This window comes from Acartia tonsa, chromosome 12, assembly GCF_053477335.1.
Source record: "Acartia tonsa isolate MP-2025a chromosome 12, ASM5347733v1, whole genome shotgun sequence".
NCBI classification, from domain to species: domain Eukaryota; kingdom Metazoa; phylum Arthropoda; class Copepoda; order Calanoida; family Acartiidae; genus Acartia; species Acartia tonsa.
In genome coordinates this window covers 23,719,460-23,741,781 of record NC_137271.1, presented here as the reverse complement: position 1 = coordinate 23,741,781, position 22,322 = coordinate 23,719,460, and the positions used below count along the sequence as shown (strand labels likewise).

Sequence of the window (22,322 nt, the reverse complement as noted above, 5' to 3'; positions counted from 1 at the left end):
TCTAAAGAAACCTTTTGGTTCTTTCCCACAATGTACCTTTCAATCACTGAAACCCACTTCTCTTATTTCATAAAACCTGCAGTGCCCCAACACTTGGGGGCAACCCATTATCCAATATAACCTCATCAAAAGTAATAGAAAAACGAAAAATCCACCTCCCCCCTATTTTAAATTTTGTCATAAATAAGGGGAAGGGTTTATCAACAAGGCACAATGGTAAAATTTTCTCCTTATTTTTTTTAACTCGAATATAATAACAAATAAAAACAAATTTTTTTGAACCATTGCTAAATCATAAACCCGCGACCGTGGCTCAACCCGTAGCGCATCTGCTCGTTTGCATGAAAGTGATAGGTTCGAATCTCAGTCCGACACCGCATCATAACTAAAAAGGTTACAAATCGTTACTACTGCTGCTATGTCAGGTGTGCAAAATAAGTAGTTAGAGTAGGGGGAATGCCTTGGCCTAAAACAGGCCCAACTTACTACCATGCACAGTTAGGACTTCTCAAACAAAGTTTGTACAATCAAAGGGTTGGTTGTCTGATGGGCAAATGGACGCTTTACACCACAATCATAAGACTTAGAACTGACAACCCTTTCCCAAATCCATAAAAAGCTGGGCTACATTGTTACAGAAACACTGACAAATTGTCAGCGGCCCCTGCTCCCCCTGTGGAGTGAAAAGGGCTTTTTACTGTTACTGTTATTGCTAAATCATATTGCTTTCTTAGCCTTCGTTTTTACTCCCACAAACAGCTTCGAAATATTATTTAACAAGGATGACAACATCCATAAAAAAGTTCAGAAATGGAAGGACAAATGAACATTAACACTTGAGTAGAGTATCAGAACTGAATAATCAGAATATAAATGTATTAAAGTCGAACGAAACAAAATTGTAAGTAGATCTGTTGAAAAAATGGTTAAATACAGAATATTGTTTAAGGACATACTTACATTTTTAGGACTTGATTATAGAGATGATTCGCTTATAAAATTGTAGATTGTTGTCCTAAGAATCAGTATTTCAAAAATCTGATCAATGGGATAATTATAATACATAATAATTTGTTGACCCAAATTATAGAAAAGATTCGCTTTTAAAAATATTACATCACTAGTAGTTTTTTAAAATAATAATAATTCAGTTTCTATATTTACACTTGTTTCTGTGATCAATAAATCAATAAAAATTATTCAATACAAATGAGATACTTTAAATTGCTTGGTACCCAAAGTTGTACAACCACATTTTTATGATCATTTGCTCAAAAACATTGGGTACTTTTATTGGTATAAAATGATATATCCCTCTCTCCCTGATTCTACTTAAGAAAAATTTATTGTTTATTTTTGTTTTATTTATACATTCTGTTTTTACAATTTATATAATTGAAAAAGAGAAAAAACTATTACTATCCCATCAAAGAAGTTCAGAAAAAATTATCAACCTTATAAGATTTACGGGTAGCGGGCAGAACCACACCCACCTCCGGTTTATTCTGTGTGTAAAGTTATGAAGAATCAAATTTTAAAATTAGTAATAAATCATTACTCTTTATATATCTTTTTATCTTATCCTATTATATAAAGTAGTAAGCGTTTTTTGTCTGTCCCAAAGGATCTCAATAACCGCTGAACCGATATTGTTCTCCTTTACAGTGAAGCTTCTTATGGGTCCTGGGAAGGTTTTCGAGAGGGTATCTTAACCCCCATCTCCCCCCAAAATTTTTCTTTATAACTCTTTGGAAACTCAAATTTAAAATAGGATGAGGTCGACTTTTCCTTCTCCTACCAGTGCAGTGCCCCTAGAGGCTTCTAGGGGGCGTAGCCGCTAGTATATTTATATATCTTTATATTGGCGGACAGAAAACCCTGCTTGATCATCCAGGTTCAGGTACATAGAAAAAGACCTTTTATTAACTTTAACAATATAGCATAGAAAGTTAATGTTTACTAAAATATCCCATAAAAGTAATAAATTATTTATACTTAAAGTGTCCAATCCAATTTTAGATTCCAGGTATGGCCCTGATAGAATGTTCATATCTTAGAAATAGAAATATAAGAATAGAAGCATATTCTAAACCCTTTTTTCGTCAAATCTAAGAAGGAACATTTCTAGCAGACAAAAGTATTGTTTACTTTCGACTCAAGCTGATGTGGATTCTTAAAAAATGACTCGCTACTCGATAGTGAGGCAAAATTATTTTTGTAAAAATCATCCAAAAGCACATTAAAAATCTACAAAAATTTAAAAAAATCATATGTTAATAACCCTTATAAGATTTTATTTAATTTTTGTAATTTTTTTTATTCGATTTTGGAGGATTTTTCACAAAAATTATTTTGCCTCACCAGCGAGTAGTCAGTCTAACTTTTTTAAAGAATCCACCTCTGTTTGAAGCTTTCAAATTTAAGACGAAATTTTTGGGCAATTAAACCTGATTCCGCAAAGCTTTCTACTAAGCAAATATACTGTTTACAGCTGACATTTATCTATATATGAAGTGGAAAAAAAATGCGTTCGTAACAAAATGTGTACACAATTTCAACCAATGAGATTAAATGTATGTACCGATGCAATTCTCCTATTGGCTCAATCAGACACTACCTCTCTTTCTTAGTACCTTTATTATCTTAGAGAACAAAGATAAGTAAATACTTGCAGGATCATATCTTAAACCTCAAAAAGCTTGGACATTTATATTTTCAAAACTAAAGTTGTCTTAGCTACAAACATATTGCAAAGAATGAGTTTTCAAGCAATTGATGCAAATTATCTTGTTGAAAACCTTTATCAATAAAAATAAACACTTGTATTTTGATATAAATTGCATCCAAATATTTTAAGATTTATCTATTACTACTGGGCTTTAGTTCGATCCTAGGTGGTGAGTATAATTCTAAATTATATATGAATATTAGGATCAGGTACAGTTTACAGTAAATTGTTCCTGGGATCAATTATTTTATTTATTATGTTAAAATATTTTAACTGCCTTATTTCAATTCAAACACAGTTCTGAAATAGATAATTTTAATTTTCTTTGGTTTTCACCTTCAATATCTCAAAAAAGAACACTATACTTTGTTCTTAAATAGTGTAATACTAATATACAACATTTATCTTTTTAATTTCTTTGCATGCATAGAAAGGTCTGGTTATGTCAAATTCATGTTATTGTGTATGAAATGTTTGTTTTTTACTCAGACTTCTCTTTATAGATACTATGAGGTTTGTGGCATTTTTGTGCCTGATCGCAATTGGGAGTTCTCATGGTGATTACACAGGAAATGATAATATACAAAAGTATTTTAGAATGTTTTTATGCATAATAAATATTTTTTAATTGTGGACACTTGTTGACAATTTTTACATATCAGTATTGTTCCTGAACTAATTCCGGTCTACTATGATTTATTTTGTCAAAGGTTCCTCTAGGTGCACTTGAGAGAAGGGTGGTTGAATGTTGGTCGACTCTCTATTTTAATATTTGATTTCTAAAAGAAAACCAAATTGATTAAGCAATTAAACAAACAATCAGATATCCTGCTATTTTTCTAAAAATACAGGTTTAATCATGCAAACCAACTAGAAGGGGCAAAAATGTGGGGAAAGGGGGAATAATGGGTCTTTCTAATATTTCTACATTTATAATCTATTTTACAAAACCAGAAACAACTCCAAGCTCCTCACCATTCCAACCCTCACCCTTGTGTCCCCCTGTATATGTTCCAGCATGTCCCACCTGCCCTAACTGTCCAACTCTAACCTGTCCCACCTGTCCCACGTGTCCAACTTGCCCTATTGAGTGTCCAAGATCAGGTATTTAACTAATTTTGTAACTTTTGAGCATTGTGGATTTTTATAGGTTGCAAATCTGTTAAACATTAGCAAATACGTCATGAAAAAGCAGAATTGATGGTACAGGAAACTTTATTTGTACAACTTTATATATTATTTATTGCATTTATAGTTTTATAGACTTCCAATTTACTTGCAAAACTACTTTTCCAGTATATCTTTTAAACCAATCAATATGCGCTGGATTTGAAAAAGTTCTCATTCATACTGAAAAATCAGGTATAGGATCGTAATACAGACAATTTTCCACGAGTATTGAAATAAAAATCTTATACTTAGTTAGTTTTGTTATATCGGCCGTTCGGCTCCTTGGGTCTAACAAAACTGGTTCTTATATTTTTCCTTAATATTTGTGGAAAGCTGTCTATAATGCATTGTGATGAATAACATTAAAATATTTCAGGATCATGTAAATGTAAAGATGGATACACTTGGGATCAAAGATCAGGTCAACTTGTTTTATACCAATTTTACATTTGATATCTTTTTATAAATTAAAGCCCTAATCTAGCGTAACAAGCGCGAGCTGTGAAACACGACAGTCAGACACAAATCAGTGTAACTGTAAAGAAACTTCGTTTCTTTCCCAAATAACATCAAGGTTATATTAACAAGTTTATTGTAATCATTTTTAAATTGTTAAATTATAATTATCATTTCTTAAAACTCTATAATTTTGCAGGAAATTGTTACAAAGTGATGACAGTTGTAAGGAACTGGAACGCAGCCAATGCGCAATGTCAGGCTGAAGGGGGTGAAATAACATCCATCAAGTCAAGGGAAGAATGGCAATTTGTAAAAGGTTAGTGAAAAAATCTAAGATTATTGATACAGTCTTTAAGGCATAGATTGTTGAAACCCGTGAAATATTTTTATCTATTACAAAATTAAGTAATATGTTGTATGTAAAGGATGTTTGTATTTACTCTTTTTTGGACCATATTTGAACATTTATTTTTTCCAGTAATATATAATCATACTGTTGCACTGTTATTTAAGCACAAATTCTAATCTGAACAAGAGGTGAGACAAATATTAATCCTCCCACCCTTTCTGGTTGGATAGAAAACTAAGATTCAGTTATCAAAGACTTTTGATAATGAACCATTTTACCATTAGTTCAATTAAAGAAGTAAAAAGTCTTTTTAAATCCAACTTTTTTATTTTGTTTACTATGCTAATAATTAATAAAAAAAAATACTGTGTTTTATATTTTTAAAATCCATCCTAGTACTAAAAAATGCCAGCAAACCTTGTTGTAAACTTTAACAAGTATTATTATACAGGTCTATTAAACATTAATGGTATCTACCAACGTGTATGGATTAATGGTAATGATGTGACAAATGAGGGCTCATGGGTCTGGACAGATGGAACTCCAGGTATCAGCTTTCATATGTGCTAATAGTTATACATTGCATTGTATTACAGACAGGTTTCTGTTGATATTGAAATGGAAAATCATGAGATTAAAACCAGATATTTTAGCCCCAAGGGGCCTGGGTTAACAAAATTGGTATTAATTTTTTGATTTTTATTTTTAATATTTGTAGAAAATTGTCTGTGGTACAATGCTAAACATAATTTTTCATTATGGCTGAGAGCTGGTTCTAATCCAGCAGATATTAAATGGTTCCTAAGTCATACTAGAAAAAAGCTGGTTGATTTTCACCATCCCTCAATTTTCAAAAAATCTTTGCTATGCGTGAAAATAGAATTTTCTAGTACCTATACCTGTAAATATACCCTCCCAAAATCGCTATGAGGATTTTTTCCAAAAAATCAAATCATGAAAGTTTGAAAGTCTTGATTATTAATCATAAAAGGAAACCAACCACCAATATTCATCCCTCTAGCTCTAATAATCAAGGAGTACTTGTCACCCCCCCCCCCATAAAAAATTCCAAAGGGGTCTAACCAAATCAACATTAAAACTTAAATTTAGTTGTGTTCTCTGATTGGAGTCCTGGAAGACCTGGAAATGACACTGGAAAAAACTGCATTACGGTAAGCAAAATTATATTTTTTCCTCAACATAATTGGCCAAATCCTATAGAAATTCCTAAACTAGCCTGTAGGTAAGGGTTTCCTTAGCCTTACATAAAAAATAAAGGATTTTATAAGAATTAGAAAACTCCTAGGTTAGTCTAAGAAATTTTATAGGATTTGGCCCAATATTGAAAGAAAAAAAAAGAAAAAAGTTGACACATACAAGTGAATGAACAATATAACAAGGATGACAACATCCATAAAAAGCAAAGCATAAAAAAAACCTGGATGGGATTCCGAACAAAGTGATTTTATGAGCAGATGTTGAAATGAAAATTAAAGTTATTTTTTTTTAAATGCAAAACTTTTCATATGCATTTAAATTTTTTTTATTCACATTTTGTAGCCTGACTGACAGACCGACGGACAATGTAAACTATATACTGGATGATCATCTGTACATGGAATTTTCACCAAATAATTTAGTTTTTTAACTTAAATAGCATCAAATAATATAATATTTCCCCTGAAGCATTATTTGTGGACTGACGGAAAGACAAAGTGTATTATATAGAGTAGGTTTAGATTAAATAGAATGAATTAGAGACATTTTATTTATCAATTTGGCAATTCATTATATTGTTATTAATTTTCCTAAAAAAACCTTTAATCTAAACATTTTTCTTATGTATGCAGTTATATAATATAATCACTAGAGCTGCACGCCTGTCATCTAGGAAAGGAAAGGAAAGGAGGAAGGAAAGTAAGAAAAAATCCAAAACTTAGAAATGATAATCAAAATAGCCTGTAACCATTCAGGGACCTATAAAATAGACAACTCAATCGGTTAATCATTCATGGAAATCTAAAGCTACAGACAAAAAAAACTTTACTACTTTACATACTAAAATATAAATGTTTAGCTGATGGAGGATAGAGAATGGAAATGGCATGATGTAGATTGTTCTAGTAACCGTTTGTCTGTGTGCAAAATACCAGGTTACTAGATACACTATGTGTGTACATTATATATGTATAGAAACTATTTTTTTTTATTTATTTAAGTAAATGGAATAATTTAAATTTTTACCTTGTAATATTTAAAATGCCAAGATATGAGTATAATATAAATATGCATCTTTTAAAGATGTAATATTTTCTTAAACAACCAACCCTTTGCACGTTTTTTGTCTGAGAGATTCTAACTGTTCATGGTAATGAGTTGCACCTGTTGGCCAAGGCATTCCCCCAACTCTAACTATTTATATCACACACCTGACATAGAAACAGTAGGAACCATTGAACGTCTTTAGTTTGGTGTCAGGCCAAGATTCGAACTTATCACCTCCCTGACGACAAGTGATGCGCTATGTATTTAGCCATGGTCTCGGGTTGATACTATTTATTACTGTGTTGAAAACTTGCCTTGCACAATGCATAACTCTAAAGATAATTAGATACATAGTTGTTTTTGAGGTTAAAAGAAAGTAAAATTTTCCGATCTGTAATGTTTAAAGTGGGAGATTATAAGTTACAGATTATTTTAGGAACTTTATACTCTTTTTTTCAGCCTAAGGTGAATTCCAAGATGAAAGAAGATGCTCCTGTAATAATGACCTGCTGTATGGAAAAATAATTTAATCATTTCTTTTAATATATTTTTCATTATCAATGATATAATAAATAGTTTTGAATTATTGATTAAAAGATATATATCTGTTTATCTGTCTTATTGAACATGTATAGGTAGTTCTTACATCATTTTAGATTGACTTTTTTTTATAAAATATATGGGGGGGGGGGGGGGTTTAATGCAACCATCTCGTAATCAGTGATTAAATGGCACTTAGAATTCGAATTTCGATCAGAAATTTTGCATGAATAATCGTTGGTAGGTCTATTTTCCCTAAATCGAACAAAAAGTTGGAAAAGTAATGGCTAACGGCTGGCGGCTCAGCTGTTTTGCCATTTTATTACTACCTTAAGAGCAAAAAAGTCCCGAAACCTATCTTCACATAATACTTTTTCTCACTCAAAAACCTTATCAAACGGTTCTAGCCGGTAGCTGTTGGTACTAGAAATTTTAAAATGGTTATTGCTATCATTTAAAAGGAATTAAACCAAAAATATGTTTTAAAAAGTTGATTCCTACGTAATTAATGATTAATTTGCCCTGAAAATAGGCAAAAAAAACGGCTGAGCCGCCAGCCGTCACTTTTCATGTTTTTGTTTGATTTTGGAAAAGAGACCTACCAACGATTACTCATGCAAAATTTCAGATCAAAATTAGAATTCTAAGTGCCATTTACTCATTGATTACGAGATGGTTACATTAACCCACCCCCTTATGTTAAAAATTGTTAAAATCATCGATTTAGCGGCGTGCAAAAAAAACTATATAAAAAAAATTTAATTGAAATTTAAAAAGCTTGGAGAAGTGAAAAAATTTTCTGAACAAATAAACTTATAATTGAATTAGGTACTTTAAAATTGTAAAAAAATATTAAAAAGAACAACAAAAAACCTACTTAAAAAAGTACCTACTTAAGATAGGTATAAAATAAAATCATTTTACAATAGTATCTACCAAGGTAATTTTCAATATCTTCAATATCTATTTGTATTAGCATACTAAAATTTACAGTATTGTGATAACAATGTCTATTGTAGCTAGGTAGCTACTACGGCAAATTTGAGTTAAATTCTTCACAATATTTTCTTAAAAACATTCTTCTTCCACTTCAACATTTTCTGTTTTCACTTGAAAAACATTAGTTTTGTCCTCTTCCTTTATAAATACTTGTTCAAATCCAGGATTAATAATATTGTTGTCACTACAAACAATAATGTTGTCACCAACAGATATATTATTATCACTAGTATGTACTTCATGAGTCTTAGCATGTGTATTTCTGTTGCTTGATCGTGTAAATGATTTACCACATATTTCACAAGAATATGGTTTCTCACCAGTATGTGTTCTCATATGTCTATCTTTATTTCGAGCTGCATTGAAAGATTTAGCACATATTTCACATGAGTATGGCTTATCTCTAGTATGTGTTCTCATATGTTTATTTTTGGTGCTTAAATCTGAAAATGATTTATTACATATATCACAGGAATATGGTTTCTCACCAGTGTGTGTTCTCATATGAGAGTCTCTATTTCTTTTCACTGAAAATAATTTTCCACAAATCTCACATGAATATGGTTTCTCTCCTGTATGTGTTTTCATATGCCTATCTTTATGATATTTCCGTGTAAAAGATTTTCCACATATGTCACATGAGTATAGTTTATCTTCAGTATGAGTTTTCATGTGCTTAATTGTATCACTTTTATGAGAGAAGGATTTATAGCATACTTAACATGAATATGGTTTCTCTCCTGTATGTGTTCTCATATGAATATCTCTACTGTAAGCTCTACTAAATGTTTTACCACAAATCTGACAAGAGTTCTTCTCTTTTTCACTATCCATTATCCTATGCTGTTATAAAATTATAGATATTTGATATTCCTACAGTTGAATCAGTCACAAATCTGAAATATCAAGTTTAATCAAACTTTAATTCATCAAGACTTTATATGAAACAAAATAAGTATTTACTTATTAATTTTTTATACATGCTACTATCATGATTTATATTTATTAGAATAATTATATTCATTTTAAGAGGACACCTGCCATACTTTAACATATTGCAGTCCTATAAATGTTTCTGATTCCCAAAATTAAATTATTTTATAATAACAAATTATTAGTTATCATCTGAAGGTTGTATCTCTTGCTATACATAAAACACACCTATTGTGATACAATTATCAAGATATGATATTTTAAGAATAAGAACTATATGGCAGGGCATAAATAAATTGTAGAAATACAATGCTTCTAAACTTCTTACCTATATATTATGATTTTTATCTGAAATTCTTTAGTTTAGAGATACAAGTTCTGACTAGTACAACCAATAATATTTCCTCAACTGAAATAAATTAAATTATAATTATAAAAGGCATCGAATGTATGGTATAATTGAACCAGAATAATGCCAGGAAAAAATGAATATCATTGATTTAATAATAAAGAACATCTTAGCCTTTGATTATGGAGATCTAAATTCTGCTGCATGGTTTCAAAATATTATCTGTATTGAATGCAACTATTATATAAAAAAAGAACAAATTCAGTCAAAAATATAATATTTGATTTCTCATTTTTTAATATAGAAATTACCTTATATAGAACTATTTAAAAACTTACCTTAAATTCTAAAATTCAACCCAGACTTCTCTGTCCTTTGTCTCCTCATTAATTTCTATATTTCTATTTTCTGAAAAAAAAAGAATAATAAATAAATTACATGAAGAATAAAATAATATACAGTATATGCAGATCTAATATCAAATCAATATTGATTCATAAGAATGTTTATTATACTTCAATAAGGAATTAAGGGGGTTATATTTTCCTAGGGCAGATATCAAATGGGAGGTTGGTGGTACCCTCCCTCAAATAAGCTTTCCCAGGACCTATGAAAATCTACGCTATAAAAGAGAACCAAATCATTTCAGTGGTTATGCAAGATTCTTTGGGACAGACAGACAAGCAGACAGATCCATTTACTTTTACATATGGATAATGTAATATTCATAATTTTTCATTATTGATAGCCTATGTCTATAAAAGCTGGATACTAGGGCAAATCTGAGGTATATTCTTTTCAATATTTTTTCACCAAATCTTCTACTTCAACTTCTATTTCAGCATTTTCTGTTTTTACTTGAGCAATATTAGTTGTATCCTCTTCCTTTATAAATACTTGTGCAAATTCAGGATTATCAATATCGTTTTCACTTACATCAATATCATTTTCACTAGTATGAACTTCATGAGTCTTAGCATGTTTATTTCTGTAGCTTGATCGCGCAAATAATTTACCACATATTTCACATGAATATGGTTTCTCTCCAGTATGTGTTCTAATATGTCTATCTTTATTGTGAGGCAAAGAAAATGTTTTACCACATATTTCACATGAATAAGGTTTTTCTCCTGTATGAGTTCTCATATGTCTATCTGTATGGTGACGATAAGAAAATGTTTTACCGCATATATTACATGAATATGGTTTCTCTCCTGTATGAGTTCTCATATGCTTATCTTTATCAACAGACTGTGAGAATGATTTACCACAAATCTCACATGAATATGGTTTTTCACCAGTATGTGTTCTCATATGAATATCTCTCCTGATTGATCGTGAGAAAGATTTGCCACATATTTCACAAAGATAAGGTTTCTCTCCTGTATGTGTTCTCATATGTCTGTTCCTGCTACTAGCTGTACTAAATGTTTCATAACAAATCTGACAAGAGTTCTTCTCTTTTTCACCGTCCATTTTATATGCTGTTATTAATACAGTGTTTTTTTTTATGAGAACTGTTTTGAAAGCAATTTTACCCCACTTATAGTTATCAGAATTTAATGATTACTGGCTTATTTTCTTCGTTTTTTAAGGCAATTAATAGAACAACAAAAAAATATTTCAGTTTTTATTTAATAAGTACAGTAAAATCAAAAATTCAAAACTTAGGTGTCAACATCTAAAAATGATTTTAGCGCATTTTTCTTATGCTCAAATAATCAACCTTTTGCAAGAATGGCTGCTGAACACTTCAAAGTTGAGATATAGAGCTAAAAATGTATACAGATACTATAAGGGACATGTACTAGAACATATTTTGAAGTTTGAAGGTCATATCTCAACCAGGGAGGGAGTACTGCCCCCCCAAAGTCGACTACAGAAAATCCATTTTTTTAAGAAAAATGCGCTAAAACCATTTTTATATGTTGACACCTAAGTTTTGAAAGGGATAGTTCTATGAAGTGTATTTAAAGAGTTAAGGTACTTAGAGTAGTGAACTTTTATATGTCTTAGTAGAATATATTAGGCATTGGATAGATATGATTATATGTTAAAGACTTTTTAACATTGACCAGACCAATTTTTTTTATTTGACAATATCTAAAAAAGTTAAAGTGATTTGCCACATAAATTACATGAGAATGGTCTATTTTTTTCCAAATATGTATAGCCAAAACACCAATATCAGAGAATCTTTTTCCACATATTTCACAAGAGTTATAAAAAAATTGAACAGGGGTTCCCCTTGAGACAAGTTACTTAAAAAACATAAAAAAATAACGTCTGGTTCATTATAGGACAGGTAAAAATAAAGAAAACTGTCCGGTTTACTTACAATATACACATTATCTCACGCGGAAATACCAACTAACCATACAAGTACAACATATATATATATAGACCATTCTCATGTAATTTATGTTGCAAATCACTAACTTTTTTAGATGTTGTCAAATAAAAAAAGTTTGGTCAGGTCAATGTTAAAATTCTTTATCACAATCATATCTATCCAATGCCTAATATATTCTACTAAGACACTACTCTAAGTACTATACTAAATATTTTATTGGTCATTATTTGTTGTTATGTGTATTTTGTTGTATAAAAAGTTTGAAGTTTTATTAACTAGTAAATGCTATCTAAAGTTGTATTTATGAGAAAAAAGTTTTTGCCATATATAACATGCAACGAAGTTGAAAATAAAAATGAAAAACTCATTTTTTAAGGAAAATCCCTGGTCAAATCTTTTAATTTTAATCAATAACTTTATATTATGCACTACTACGTTATTTAAAATAGAAAAAACTTACAGTTCACTATTTTTTTTAAAATGCACTTCGTGAAACTATCCCTTTAGATTTTACTGTACTTTTTAAATAAAAACTGAAATATTTTGTTGTTGTTCTATTAATTGCCTTAAAAAACGAAGAAAATAAGCCAGTAATCATTAAATTCTGATAACTATAAGTGGGGTAAAATTGCTTTCAAAAAAGTTCTCATAAAAAAAACACACTGTATATGATAATATAGATATTTGATGTTCCTACAGAGGCATCAGTCAGTCACAAGTCTGAAATATCAAATGCATTAATAAAAAATGGATCTGTAATACAACTGTTTGTCCGTCTGAAGTTTAAGATCTTGGTAACTGCTTAACAGATTAATAAGAAAAATCCCCCTCCCCACCACTCAACAAAAAAATTCTAGTTTTTTTGTTTTGGTAGGTAAACAGGCTCATGTGAAGGAGACTAGCCTATAAATCATAGTGTGAAGGAAGCCAATCCTTGATGTCTTAATGTTAAGAAAACTAAACTACAGGCAGCAAGGCGGGGCCATTTGATTTTGGTGCGGCTCCAGCTCCGGATTTGGCTCCGACCTAAAATCAAGAAAAACTTGTCATACTTTTTTTGCCAAGTCTATTTCTAACTTTTGAAGGTATTAAAAGTTAAATTTTTGATAAAAATGAACATGATTTTTATATATAGAAATTAATCATTTTAACCAAAATATGTCCCTAATAATTCTACACCTAAAATATCTCCCACTACTTTATACTTGTTACTAAATTGCAACAATTTTTAGCTCTACAAACGCAAAAATCATATAAATTTCTCAATTGTCCAAATATGCCCACGCCAAATTTATTGTATTCTGAAATGTAGGTGTTGACTCTCAAGTTTAGAAATATGCAAAATTTGTTGGCTTCCTGTGTTAAAACTTCCAAAAACGTGTATTGGCATTTTTTGTTGGATCACCCTGTAATTAACAATTTTTGTGATTTTAAACATAATTTTTATATTTTACCCATTTGGGGGATTACCTGTTGTAGTACAAAACATGTAAGTGAGTTGAAAAATGTAAAAATTTTAAACTTAAAGATCACAAAAAAATGAATTTCTTTTATTGTTAAAATACTACAGCGGGAAAATGCGCAAAAATGCGGAATTTTTTGGAATAAAAAGGTTAAAAATCTATCATCAATAGTTTTATAACCAAATGAAGTAGACTTGAAGTTGTGATCAAATCTAAGAACTCATTCGGAAAAATGTTTTTTTTTTGTAAATAATAAGCCACCTCATAACACTTTAGGACGAAACCTACATTTAAAAAAATACTATCACCTTGTTTTTTTTCCAATTTTTTGTTTATTCAAGAAAATAAGGGTGGACTTTTATTGTTTTTATATATTTACAATGTCCGTGAATTAAGTTTGTTGCAATCATAATTAATTAATATATTTGTTAAAAATAATACAGTTTCTGTGAAGTAAAAGTTGTCACAGATATCAAATGTAATTGTTAGTTATTTATCGCATCGTAAGCAAGAAAGCTTTCCATGGATATTAAAATGAAAAATTATAAGATGAAAAAAGATCAGTTATTAAATTTTTACAATTTATCTAGATATGAAAATTTGTCTGTAATACGGTAATTCTTTAGTATGGCTGAGAACCGGTTCAAATCCAACAGATTTTTATCAGCTTCAAAGCCATACTGATCAATTATGTGAAGTAAAAGTTGTCACAAATATAAATATATTAAATGTTATTGTAATTGTTTACATTAAACAACAACAAGCAGACAAGAGTCTTGTTTTTACCTTGCTTTAATAGTCGTCTTTGCGTTGGATGGTAATTTTCTTCTGAGATATTTTTTCCCCCCAAAAAAGAAAAAGATATAGAAAAGAAATACAACTAAAATAAAATTTTCAGTAATTACCAACAAAAAATTGTCAAATAGATATTTGTTGTATCATTTAATTTAGATTTGAGAAAAAAATATGTTGAAAAAAACATTTTCAAAGAGGGATTATTGATCAGGGAAAAATTTGCTCTAACAACGACGACATTTATTTCTTAAAATATTGTGCGGCATTTGAACTTTGTTTGTTTGCAAACATTTTAAAATTGTGTTTGTATTTATATTTTCAAGGATCTCAAGGGATAAGACAATGGCCGATAAATTTATGTGATATTTTACAAAAATGCCCCTTCTGAAGATTAAAATTAGTGGTTGAAACGTTTGGAGACTCAACTTAATTAACTAACTGCTCAAAATTGAATAAAGTCCCCAAGTTGTTTAGCCAATGAATAAAAAAACACGTTAATTAAAAATTTTTGGGACTAGTGTAATGAACAACTCATTGTCCTCTCTCTTCCATGATTAATTTTTGTCGAAAACAGTTACCATTAGTATAATTCTTGTTTACATTCTTGTTTAGAAAGCAATAAATAATTTGATAATTTGTATATTAGTTGAATTTGTTGCATAAGTTTATTTTTGTTAGCGTATATACAGGAATGGGTATGACCAACAAGTGAAAAAAAATCTAAAATAATATTCCGGGGGCAATTAAATTATAATATTAAATTCTTTTCCATAATACTGTTGTTGTCATCCTTATTTTATTGCAATCTTTGCCGGAGATTTCTTCAAGTTCATGTTTACAGAAATATTTTATAATTTAAGGCTATAAAATAAAACAAAAAATTATTAAACTTATTATTAAATGTTTTTGGGTGGGATAAAACTTGATGTAAGGAATCCATTTTTATTTACTTTAATTGCTACCTACTATCTTGATTTATAATAAAAACCATAAAACCCCCTGGATTATTATAAAAACCCACAAATAAAGCGGGTTTGGTTATAGGTTAACAACCCTGGTGTTTACCTTAAAGCTGGTATGACCTTTTTTCAAACTTTGTATATAGTATTTCATATTTTGGCGTATTATAAAAATATTGCTTAAGGAAATTAATTTTAAATATGTTACTCTCTTTGTTTTACAGATTAAATAGATGAATTAAACTAACATAAGAATAAGAACCATAACCCAGGTTAATTTATAAATACAGGTAAATTAATAGTTATTTCCTTTTTAGTACCTAAGCTATTCTATGATTCAAAATGTCTGTCTGCACGTGATTTTCTAAGATTATTTAATATAGACGGCTAAAATTGCTTGTCAACAGTCCCATCATTATGAAGCACAAACAACAATATAGCATCTATAGAAGTCTGAATGCATTTTAGCATGTTTTTGGCTGTTTTTATATTTTTCCCCATACCTTCGATGTTTTTGGTCCAATTTTAAATTTTTTTTGCAGATAATAGGATCAAAATTAAATTTCCCACCTAATTAATTTTCTTGTGTCGATAGTTGAAAGAAAGGAAGCTTTTAGTTTGGTTATTTTTTGTATTTGTCATTTCCCCCCTGATGTTTTTGGTCTGATTAAAATTTTTTTTTAAATACCTAGTTTTTCTAATGTTCCAAGGGATTTTTGTGTCCTTAGATGAAAAGACAAGTAGCTTTAAATTGTATTTTCTTTATATTTTAATAAATTTTTTTTGTGTTTTTGGTGCAATTCTTTATTAAACGTTTTATAAGAAAATTAGATTTCTTGTCTTTTTATCTAGGTATATTAGTTATAATTTGTAATTCTATAAAATATTTTACATATATTAGCCAGTTATCTCTCATTTTAAAAATGCTTTACTGCTTCATGCTATTTATAGATGTTGTCACCCTTCTTTGCTAATAATTCCGTCGTTATTTTTTTACCTATGTAACTAATAATAACCTTTAAAAAAACACCTAGGTATAAAAGAATACCTAATTTTAAAACTGTTGTTATATAAATTTAAAACGCTAAATGTGCGTCTGGTAAGATCTTTTTTAAACTTAAAATTTTTCAGCTGAGGAAATATCATTGTACCAGTCAGAACTTGGGTCTCTAAAGAGTTTCAGTTAAAAGTCATAATATATAGGTAAGTATTTTTAGCACCATTGTATTTCTATAAGGGGAGGGGGGGGGGGGGGGGGAGTTTAATGCAACTATCTTGTAATCAATGTATAATTGACACTTAGAATTCGAATTTCGATCTGAAATTTTTCATGAGTAATCCTTGGTAGGTTAATTTTCCCTAAATCAAACTAAAAGTTGGAAAAGTAACGGCTTGCAGCTCAGCTGTTTAGCCGTTTTTTGCCTATTTATATGGCAAATTCATCATTAATTACGTAGGAATCAACTTTTTAAAACATATTTTTGGTTTAATTCATGTTAAATGATAGCAATAACCATTTTTAAAATTTCTAGTTTCTTTCTTTCTTTAGCCCGTTTCCTTCTTATACACGATTCTTGTCATCAATAGCCAGGTTGAGGAATCTGGCGGCATCCACAGGTTTATTCCAGAGGCTGGTGACGTTGAGGTCAGTAGGGTTCCCTGGACAAGTGAAAAGTTGGGCAGAAGTGTGACTGTGGTCACAATGTGGGCATTTGTCTGTGAAGCTACAGTCAATTCGGGATTTATAGCTATACAAGTAGCTACTGTAGCCAGATCTAAGTTGGGCCAATGTAGATCTGGTGGTTCGGGGCAGATTCTTCTCAGAACTGTTAATTTCTGGAGGTCGGGTTTGGAGGACTTTATTGTTGTCATATTTATTGAGGGCCTCCTTTACAGATCTGGTATGAACAATCTTCAGTTTTTGTTTGTAGTTGCCCTTCGTCAGATTGCGAGCAATGGATTTTACTTCATTGCCAAATTTAGATGTTAATGTTTGTTTCATCTGGCGGAGGGGGGGAGGTCTGCTAAGATCAATGTGGTTGGGATGATCAGGTTTCTGGGTAGCAAGAAGAAATTGTTTACTGATCATCTCACAGTGATCACGGACTTTCATGACTTTAGTTTCATCATGGAGATGGTCTATTTTAGACATCCTGTGGCAGCCAGTGGCGACTCGGAGAGCATGGTTCTGGGCTACCTGAAATTCATCCCATGATGTCTTGCTTAATGACGGGTCCAAAGAGGGCAACAGTAATTTAGATGTGACTGGCCTGTTGCTTTGTATGTATTAATTATTACCTCTTTTTCTTTCCCCCAGGTGGAGCCAGCAAGAGCTTTCAGAATGTTGTTCTGGGCAAGTATTTTGGTTTTAATGTTGCTGACATGTTCTTTGAATGAAAGAAGTCCGTCGAAAGTGACTCCCAGGATCTTAGGCTTCTTTCCATTGGGCACAGTTTCTCCATTAATCTCAACATTAAGCTCTATTCCAACAACACCAGAAAATTTCTAGTACCAACAGCTACCGGCTAGAACCGTTTGATAAGGTTTTTAAGCGACAAAAAGTATTTTGCTCTTAAGATAGCCAAAATGACAAAATGGCTGAGCCGTTAGCCGTTACTTTTCCAACTTTTTGTTCCATTTAGGGAAAATAGGCCTGCCAAGGATTATTCATGCAAAATTTCAGATCGAAATTCGAATTCTAAGTGCCATTTATACATTAATTACGAGATGGTTGCATTAAACCCCCTCCCCCCTTTACTAGCATTGTATTTCTACAGTTTATTTGTGCAGAATCTATATTAATATAACTTCTAGAGCATTGGATAAAAATTTATAAATTATATTCTCAAAATATTGGGAGTATTTACTTGATAATTGTTCTTATGTATAAGAGATACAACCATCAGATAGTAACAATTACTTTGTTATTACTGTATTATTCAATAGCTTATTGTAATATAGTAGAGAATGAATTAATAAGGAAAGAAATATCTTATTTTATTTGAACTAATATAAGTTTACTATTTCAGATTTGTGACTGATACCACTGTAGGAACATCAAATATCTATAATTTTATAACAGCATAGAATAATGGATAGTGAAAAAGAGAAGAACTCTTGTCCAATTTGTGACAAAACATTTAGTACAGCTAGTCATAGATACAGACATATGAGGACACATACAAGAGAGAAACCATATTCATGTGAAATCTGTGGTAAATCATTTTCTTTACCTCACCATAAAAAAAATCATATAAGATCACATACTGGAGAAACACCATATTCATGTAATGTTTGTAGTAAATCATTCTCACGAGCAGATAGTAGAGATAAACATATGAGGACACATACGGGAGAAAAACCATATTCTTGCCAAATATGTTGTAAATCATTCTCAGATATTAGTTCTAAAAATAGACATGTAAGAACACATACAAAAAAGAAACCATATTCATGTGATATTTGTGCTAAAATTTTTTCACGTTTAGATAGTAAAAAAGGACATATGAGAACGCACTCTGGAGAGAAACTATATTCATGTGGGATGTGTGGTAAATCATTTACTAGATCAAATTATAGAGATAAACATAAGAGATCACATATTGAGAAATATATTCACTTACTTTCAACAATGAAACCTGTTTGTGTGAAGCTAAAGAAACTTTCTCCTACAGAAATTAAATCATTATTGGCAGAAAATAAGAAACACAGTCTTGATTCTATTAATGAAGAAGAAACTCCTAATAATAATCCTCTCCCAATTCAGATAGATGAGGATTGTATGGTTATAAATGTTGAAGAGGAGACTGAAGATTTTGCTTCTACTCATTATTTATCAAATACTGAAAATGTGAACATTAAAGCAAATAATATAAGGGAGAGATTTGATTATTCCACTGAGAATATTAATAAAGGTTGTGATGATAATGTTATCAATGTGAAAAAGGAAATTAAAGAAGATAAAACTTGTAAGGAAAGTAAAACTTGTGATTCTGAACCTGTAAAAGATAATAAGGAAATACAAAGTGAAATATTTGAAATGGCCAAACTTGATTTTAAGACATTATGGGCGGAGTATATAAATGATTATTTCTAGATCATTAAAACTTGAATAATCTACATTTATTTGGAAATTGTTATGACTAGCTGTTTTTCACATTTTTAAAATTTTAATGTATAAAATAAACTGAATAGTCCTAATTTGAATGCTGTATAGACTTAAATACTGAACTTTCTGACTGGTTTGAAGTTAACACTGGTATTAGACAAGGTTGTATAATTTCACCTATTTTATTCCTTATAACAATAGATTGGGTGATGAGACAAGCAAACAGAAATACCCAAGGATTGAAATGGATTGGAACTGATAACCTCCATGATCATGACTTTGCTGACGACATTGCCCTACTTGCTGAAAGTATTTTACAACTACAAGTTAAAACTGACAATCTTGCCTTATTTGCAGAGAAAACTGGACTTCAAATTAACGCTGATAAAACAAAAACAATGTATATAGCTTCAGACAACATTGACCAAATTACCATTGACGACACTCCTGTGGAAAAAGTACAAAAATTTACATACTTAGGAAGTCTTATTCACCAAACTGAAGGAGCAAGTGCAGATATCAAAACGAGGATTGACAAGGCAAATGCTTCCTTTGCTATGCTAAAAACAATTTGGAAATCCAACAAATATACCTAGTGAAAGAACAAAGTTAAGAATATATAATAGTAACGTCAAATCTGTCCTTTTATATGGTGCTGAATGCTGGAAGAATAATGTTGCTGATATGAAAAAGTTAGATGATTTTCATAACAAGAGCCTCAGAAGAATATGCAAAATTTACTGGCCTGAGGTTACATCTAACAAAAATCTGTACAAAAGAACAAAAAGTCAACCAGTTTCCACAGATATTAAACACAAGCGTTTGAGCTGTCTGGGACATGTGCTCAGAATGAATGGTAGTAGGATCCCAAAACAAACCCTTAGCTGGATGCCTGGAGGCAGCATGAGGCGGGGAAGACCCAAGGGAACCTGGAAAAGGACCATGGAGAAGGAGCTGGAAGACGCCAACCTAGCATGGGAGGATGTGGAGGAAACAGCCCAGTATCGGAGAGAATGGAAAAATCTTGTCAATGCCTTATGTTCACCAGAGGAATGAAGAGTTGGTACAGTCCTTATTCCTCTTTCAATTGATAATTAAAGATTTTAAATGAAAATACTACATCTACTACTTGGTATGTCTGTATGTCTAATACAACTTTAGAAAGATAGCTAATTTTGTTTTGTTGTTAAAGATAGGTACACTACTTTACATACTATATACATTTCTATTTTGTTGATTTAAAAAACAAATAAATGTTTATGAATACGCTGGTATGTAAACATGAATGTACCATTCCAGTTTTGCCTCTTTTGAAAGTGGAATGGTACATTACCAAAATCATATCGGCCATGATGATATCATTATCAAGAGAGGGAAAAAATTGAATTATACAATATACATTACCTTTTTTATAGGGATAAACCATAATCATAGATAATATTTTTGCTTTTACAAACATGATTTCAACCTCCTAACTGTATTATATTATGTTTTAAATATTATGGATAAATAAGTACAGAGTGAGTCAGAAAAAACTGAGTTTTTCGATTTTCAGAAACAACCAGAAGGAATACAGAAACAAGGATGACAACATCCATAAAAGCGAAGCTCTGAAACGGTAGGACAAACGGACATTAACACTTGTGTAATGTCAGAACTGAATAATCAGAATGCGAATGTATAAGAGTCAAAGCAAAATTGTTAGTAAATTTGTTGAAAAACTGCTTGATACAGGATAATGATTATGGACATACTTACATTTTTAGGACTTGATTAGAGAGTTGCTTCGCTTATAATATTGTACTTTGTTGTCCCAGGAATCAGTATACCAAAAATCAGACCAATCAAATAATTAGGTCACATACAAATTTGTTGTTAAAAATGTAAAAAAAATCAACATGTTTAAAATGGACGTACGGACATTCTGGTAATGATTATAGAGTTGCTACGCTTTTTAACTCGTACCTAACTATTACAGGAATCACCATGCAAAATTTGAAATCGATAGGACAATTCTAACATGCCTAAATTAACGAAAAAAACTATTTAAAAAAGTAAAAAAATCAACATGTTTAAAATGGACGTACGGACATTTTGGTAATGATTATAGAGTTGCTACGCTTTCTAAATCGTACCTAACTACTAAAGGAATCACCATGCAAAATTTGAAATCGATAGGACAATTCTAACATGTCTAAATTAACGAAAAAAGCTATCCGTTACGGACGGACGTACGGACGGACGGACGTACGGACGGACCGACCCTAATTATAGAAAAGCTTCGCTTTTAAAAATGATTATATATCCTTGTTCTCTGTACAAAAGCACATCAAACTTGTAAAAGGTGTTTTTCATTATCTCTAAAAATGCGGCCTCTATGATAGGTGTATGGTGTCTAAAAATGCCTTGTGTGAAAAATATTGATCAAGAAAAATTAAAATAACTCATCTATTTTGTATAAAAAAATCTTAAAATTTCAATATTTATTTAGAAAAAGGTCTAAGAAAAGTACTTTAATAAGTTTTAAAGGTGAAATGCTTTTTGGCTCCTCAGAAAAGCATTTTTAGAATACTGCAATTTGTCATTTTTTCATATTTCTTGATTGTGATGCATGTGGTTTAAAAGAATCTTCTATAATAACGTAGCTTATAGTAAAAAGAAAAAAACCTTTTTATTTGATAAAAAAATCTCTTAAGATAAAAAAGTTATCAAGGTTTCAATTTTAAAAATGAAAATGCCTTTTAGAAACCCTACCCTATTTAAATGAAGTTATTATGATGAATTATAACACACAAGTAACATTTGTCAAAAGGGGGCGGAGATTTTGGAGATTAAATCCAGTCTTGCACCAA

At 30.6% G+C, this 22,322-nt stretch overlaps 2 protein-coding genes and 1 long non-coding RNA gene across 3 annotated transcripts; 2 read left to right on the top strand and 1 right to left on the bottom strand.

The window, feature by feature from the left end:
• The first annotated feature begins 2,827 nt into the window (after window positions 1-2,827).
• LOC145334324 (lectin BRA-3-like) lies at window positions 2,828-7,649 on the top strand. Its single transcript, XM_080179736.1, has 9 exons — window positions 2,828-2,897; window positions 3,232-3,297; window positions 3,683-3,832; window positions 4,275-4,319; window positions 4,554-4,673; window positions 5,158-5,253; window positions 5,817-5,878; window positions 6,784-6,859; window positions 7,431-7,649. Exons 2-9 carry the CDS (start codon window positions 3,237-3,239, stop codon window positions 7,433-7,435), a joined length of 615 nt encoding a protein of 204 aa, XP_080035862.1. The 5' UTR covers window positions 2,828-2,897; window positions 3,232-3,236; the 3' UTR covers window positions 7,436-7,649.
• An 817-nt stretch (window positions 7,650-8,466) lies between these two features.
• On the bottom strand, window positions 8,467-13,183 carry LOC145334325 (uncharacterized). The gene is made up of 4 exons (XR_013884806.1): window positions 12,809-13,183; window positions 10,131-11,276; window positions 9,772-9,852; window positions 8,467-9,406 (listed from the first exon to the last, which is right to left on the bottom strand). It is a non-coding gene; the product is annotated as an uncharacterized LOC145334325 (long non-coding RNA).
• Window positions 13,184-15,582: 2,399 nt separating this feature from the next.
• Window positions 15,583-21,574, top strand: LOC145334323 (uncharacterized). Its single transcript, XM_080179735.1, has 3 exons — window positions 15,583-15,652; window positions 16,494-16,565; window positions 18,392-21,574. Exon 3 carries the CDS (start codon window positions 20,155-20,157, stop codon window positions 20,524-20,526), a length of 372 nt encoding a protein of 123 aa, XP_080035861.1. The 5' UTR covers window positions 15,583-15,652; window positions 16,494-16,565; window positions 18,392-20,154; the 3' UTR covers window positions 20,527-21,574.
• Window positions 21,575-22,322: the final 748 nt, after the last annotated feature.